The 5,350-nt window shown below is 42.4% G+C and overlaps 1 protein-coding gene across 4 annotated transcripts in view; it reads right to left on the bottom strand.

Moving 5' to 3' along the window:
• The window catches only part of apbb2b (amyloid beta (A4) precursor protein-binding, family B, member 2b), a 42,841-nt gene that overhangs the window by 17,977 nt on the left and 19,514 nt on the right, over window positions 1-5,350 (bottom strand). For all 4 annotated transcript variants that reach the window (XM_014013221.1, XM_014013219.1, XM_014013223.1 and 1 more), the window contains exon 4: window positions 3,837-4,886. In XM_014013221.1, the coding sequence (XP_013868675.1) occupies window positions 3,837-4,866 (1,030 nt within the window). In that variant the 5' untranslated portion in view covers window positions 4,867-4,886. The remainder of the gene's footprint in view (window positions 1-3,836; window positions 4,887-5,350) is intronic.

The following is a 5,350-nucleotide window of genomic DNA, read 5'->3' on the forward strand; positions in this document are numbered from 1 at the left end:
ACACACACACACACACACACACACACACACACACACACACACACACACACACACACACACACACCCTATTAAGACTTCAGTTTGCTCTGTCTAAAGAATAAAAATAACAGAAAGCATACCTAAAAGTGCAACATTTTCTCAACAACAGTAGATACCTTAGGCTCTACAACTGAGCTTCAAAGTAGTGAAGCAGTACCTGCTGGGAGATGGAGTCTTTTGAGTGAAGAAAAAATAGGTCAGAGCAAATAGAGCTACAGGGAAGAGAAGCTGACTGGCTGTCTCTGCTGTGAGCATGAAATAAGATGGTGACAGAATAAATAACCGTCTGGCATGACTACCAGAAGTAGACTGAAGAGTGTGCACATATAAAAGAGTAGATACTGAGAGAGAGAGAGAGGCTGTTTTGATTATTTAAAAGGCTTCACCGTGAAGCGACACAGGCCGTGATTCTCTTTGCAGCCAATGTGACGAGTGAAGAAGTGCAGGAAGAAGACGGAACGTGAAGCAGACGCACTTGCAGCTGAAAAACATGCCACACCGGAGCAACGTGTGACACCCCTCGGTTTAGCATGCAGTTCCACGCCAGAGTACAGCTGAGCAGAGGAGGGGGGGAGGGGAGAGCTGCAAACGTCTGGAGCAAAACATACACACATGCGTCACCCTCCCTCCGGCAAATAACGCCTCCGATTCACACCGTCATGACCGGACGACTGTGCACASTTTCTCATAAGAACCGGACAAACGGCATGCAGAAAAAAAAAAATCACGGATCCCTTCAGCGGACCGCCACAGAAACTTCATATCCATGTTGGARGGGACACGCACATGCCTATAAATTTGCACGAGCACACTTAACGGCGGCACACTCGGACGGCYCTCAAACTCTAACCCCAGAGTGTAGCTTCTAGCCGACACCGACAAACGCACCTACCCTCGTAATTGACAATCACAATGGCCAGCATATAGTCTTTCCCCAGCATCATAGTTAGCTCGCTGCCTCTCACACAGCAAAACCTGCTGCTGTAATCAAACAGAGAACCCCAGACAGACAGACAGAACGAGGGAGAGAGAGAGAGAGAGAGCAGAGGGGGGACATGGTGAGAGAGCACCCAGACACACTCTTTCTGAGAGAAACCCTGACATGAAAAGAGAGGCAACGAGAGGGAGAAACAGTTATTGTGTAACAGAGGAGCAGAGAGGACAGGGGAAGAAAAGAGAAACAGGCAGAGGGACAGACACAGAGAAAAGGAGGAGAGGCTGTGCATCCCCTGCAGCTGAGCACGGTTTGTTTTTGTTGCCTCCGTCGCCTTTAAATGGAGCAGCAACAGCTCGATCAAAGCCTCTATTAAAACAAAGATGCACCTGAGCATGAACGTGATAAATTAACAGATTAGAACAGGTGTGCTTAATGGTTTGTTTATCAGTTTTTGCACCGTTACACATTCCTTTAAGCCCGTTTTTGTTGTCCTGACAGCTGTCTTTCAAGTGACAACTAAAAAAGGACCAGATGGCAGGAGACGACTGTGCTACAAAGGATTTTATTTTAACAGAATAGGTGACAAGAAAATGACATAAAACTAAAGKCTTCTAATTTTGCGTTTATTAATATTCAGCATCCTCTGAGGTCTTTCTTTAAAAGGATGGTGATATTTTTCAGTTCTACATGCAAACTTTTTTGTCAGAATGACTGTTTATGATTGCATGGAGCAGAGTCGTGTTGAACCTTTAACCTCCAAACTCCYCAGTATAATCTAAGACACATCAGGGAAAACACAGCTCTGTCAGTGTCAGTTACAGCAGTGCAGCTCTTGTGGGGGGACCTTGATGTCATCAGAGTGTGTTCACAACCCTACAAGGCAATTTGTTGTGACTGCACAGGAATGCCTGCTMCTTGCATCTTCGAGCAAAAAATATTTTTCTCTAGATGCCGATCATCTGGAAAGTGATAATCCATAAGGACYCTGTTACCAGGAAAAACAACTGCTTTCGTGCTGACTGAAGTCCCACAACTAACGATGAACAAGGCCCACAGACAGACATAAGAAGAGGATTAATCTATGATTTACGATCTACCTTTTTTATTTTTTATTTTTTCACAAAATATTGTCTTGCTGACTTTTTCCAACATTAAGATCAACAGRGGTATATTTAAAATTTCAGGCTTAATGAGTAAAATATCTAAATTTCRATGAATTTGTACCACCTACTACGTCCCAGTTTGACAGAACATTAAATAAGCAGTACAGCACCTAAAAACATTTACTGGAATTCATTTCAAAACTAAAAAAAAAAAAAAACAATAATAATAACTTTCAGACTTTCTGTTAATAAACTTCAACACTTTTTATATGAAAGTAAAAAAAGTATTCCTTTTGTAAAATTCACATGCTTATGTGAACCTAAAACTTACTTTAGATTTAGAAATCAACCCAAAACAGGAGTATACTCACAAAGTAAAATGTACAAAAATTATTGTAACAATTCTGATGCCTTCGTACAGCTGGTAACGTCTCAGGACGTCCTCAGGACACTGTGCCAAACCTTTAGACTGCCGACAGTTGTTCTTTTCTTTTTACACTATGTCAATTTTAATTTAAACTTCAATAAACGAGGGGGGTTYTATATCATTATATTAGTTTAAACMGGTCTCCAAACAATATTATTGTTTATTGCAATAATTTCTGAGACAATTTATCATCCGGTAAAATTTGTTATTGTGACAGGCCTAATATTGATAGAATCATAATTAGTAGCTGTTTGCAGTTCTTTTAATAAAATTTGATCTATTTTTACTGCTTAATCAGTAAATACTAATCTATTTTTTTTAAATCACACTATAGTATAAAGCTTTCAAAAAAATTMAATTTTAAAGCTTTAAAGAAAACCATAAGAATACACTGAGACTTAATCTACAGTCAATCAAATCTACTGTACACAGGTTTAAAACCAGCTTCTTGTCTGCAATTCTGCTTGTAGAGAATTAAAATGCGAGACAGATCAATGTGAGAGGCCAGTGAGTCACCAAAGAGCTAGAAGAGGAGCAGAAAAAGCAACATGAAGCAGCACACCTGCAGAAGACTGAAAGGTTTACAACAGAGACTGTCAGAGGTGAAGGTTAGTGCTCTGCAGGAGATGAAAGCACTTCAGACAGGTGACATCAAAGGGAAGATGTTTAGGAGCCTAATTCAACTAAAAATACTAAAATATAATGACTTAACAGGCCTTTAGCTGAGGTAGGTAATAAGCACATTTAAACCACCACAAAACAGACTCATCATTTTCTTTAGTCCGTTTGAAAGATTCACTGTTTCAATGTCCTGCAGTAAGAAATGATTTACGCAGCATAATCTATTCATAATAGATTCTGGGGGATTCAACTGACAAAAATATCAAATCCAAAGTATTTTTCTGCAAATACAAAAGTATAAAATCAGCTACATATGTTACATTACCCTGCGACTTGCCTCCATGCCCTGTTCGCATACAAACACACACAGGACAGASATGAAATGGCTATCTATAATCACCCATGAGGTTACAAGGCCACTTCCTGTCCCAGGGGAGTCTGAAAGATTTACTGTGAGCTGTAAGCGTTTGTTACTTTGTCCAAGCAACGCCTGAGTTAACGCAACACAATTCACACACACGAAAAACACACAGAGTCGCTTTAAATGGAAACATGACATTAGCTGTGAAGATGGTGAAACCACTAAACGGCACACAACAAAAAAGAAAAAAATCACAACACTTTCATGCCAAGAATTCCAAACAGCAGTCAATAACAAAAGCTATAAAAGTTTACTGCACCGGGCTGCTAGCAGCACGGGTTTGTGTACCTGTCTCTTCAGGTGAGTTGCTCTCCTGGGACAGAGTGGTCCAGCTCAGCTCTTCATCACTGGGGTTCAGATTCTGGATGCGGTTCAAAGCGCAGTCCGTCTTCGCTCCAGTCCTTCTGTCCTTCTTCGTCTCTGGAGAGGACGAGGAAGAGGAGGGGCAGGAGGGAACGGAGAGCAGGGGAGCGACCTCGGGGCTGACTTGCCGTGGTGGGGAAAGAGGAGGAGGCACCACGGGGCTCCTGCCCGACTGGAGGAGCTTCAGGTTGGAGTCAAGATCAGAGATGAGTTCGAGGACCGGAGGATCTTTGTGACTCTTAACGGGGGATTCACTTTTTAGCATCAGCAATGGTTTCTGTTCCTCCTCTTCCAGGTCCTCCTCCACCACCTCCTCCTCCTCCTCCTCAGTCTTTATCTTAGACATTATTTCTTTTTCAGACAGAATGCTGATGTCATCATTTTCTTCCGCCTCAGTGTTCAAGTCAAAGTCCAGATCTGCCATGTTGCTGTTGAGTGTGAGCTCCACGGTACAGTCCACATCTGATTCTGTTTTTGGTTCCGACTCTGAATCACTGCTAGCTTGTGGCTGCAGTTCAACATCTTCCTCTCGGTCATTGTTGGTCAAAGAGTGACTGTCATGTTCTTCCACTGCGTTGACATTGAGATCATCCGCTGCAGTCTCCTCATTGCACTCAAGATCCACTGGGTCTGGTCCGGTTGTGTTTTTGTTGTGGTCCTGACCAGCTTTACGGAGRTGGTTAACTCCGTTTTTGGTCAGTTTGGAATTGCTGGGGTTAGAGGACTGCGACGGGGAAAGTGATGGCGACGATGCAGGTGGCGGCGCCGCTTCACCGAGCCCCATGGCGGCCTGGATACTTGTGAGGGCATACTTTTTACGACACTTGGGGGGCGTGGCCGAGCCCTGTTTGGCGATGTTGCTGCTGAGTAGCTGGTTGTGTGAGGAGCGAAGGCTGAGGGAGGTGGGAGGCGTGGCAGCAGGGCCGTTGTGGTTTGTTACATCCATCGACATCATCGCTGCACAAGACGTGGGACCTGAAACAGCAGTGGAGATGAACGGGTTAAAATCCAAACATGCATTAAAGGTGTTGGACATTGAGCCTTAAAGTGCCTGTGACATGCATATCGTTAAAAAATAAATGAACAAAGGAAGACTAAAAAAACATTTTTATTTAAGAAACTTGGCATAAAACATGATTTTACCCATTTTATCACATAATTGGCCTATTTTCCTTTGAACGCAGCTCAGCAAAAGTGAAACAGGAAGTGACATCAAAGGGGAACTCGAGAAATAAAACTCTCTGGTCTTTGTTTTTTGAAACATTATTTGAACTCTGACTCGTCTTCATCTTGGATGGATATTCAAAATAATCTACATTCCCCTTTGACATCACTTCCTGTTACTTCACATGCAAACAGCTGTCCATCTCAGTAGCATGATTTTTTTGTAATGTTATCGATGTTATCTTTCCAAAAACACATAACGCATATTTATATAT

This window comes from Austrofundulus limnaeus, unplaced genomic scaffold, assembly GCF_001266775.1.
Source record: "Austrofundulus limnaeus strain Quisiro unplaced genomic scaffold, Austrofundulus_limnaeus-1.0 Scaffold99, whole genome shotgun sequence".
NCBI classification, from domain to species: Eukaryota; Metazoa; Chordata; class Actinopteri; order Cyprinodontiformes; family Rivulidae; genus Austrofundulus; species Austrofundulus limnaeus.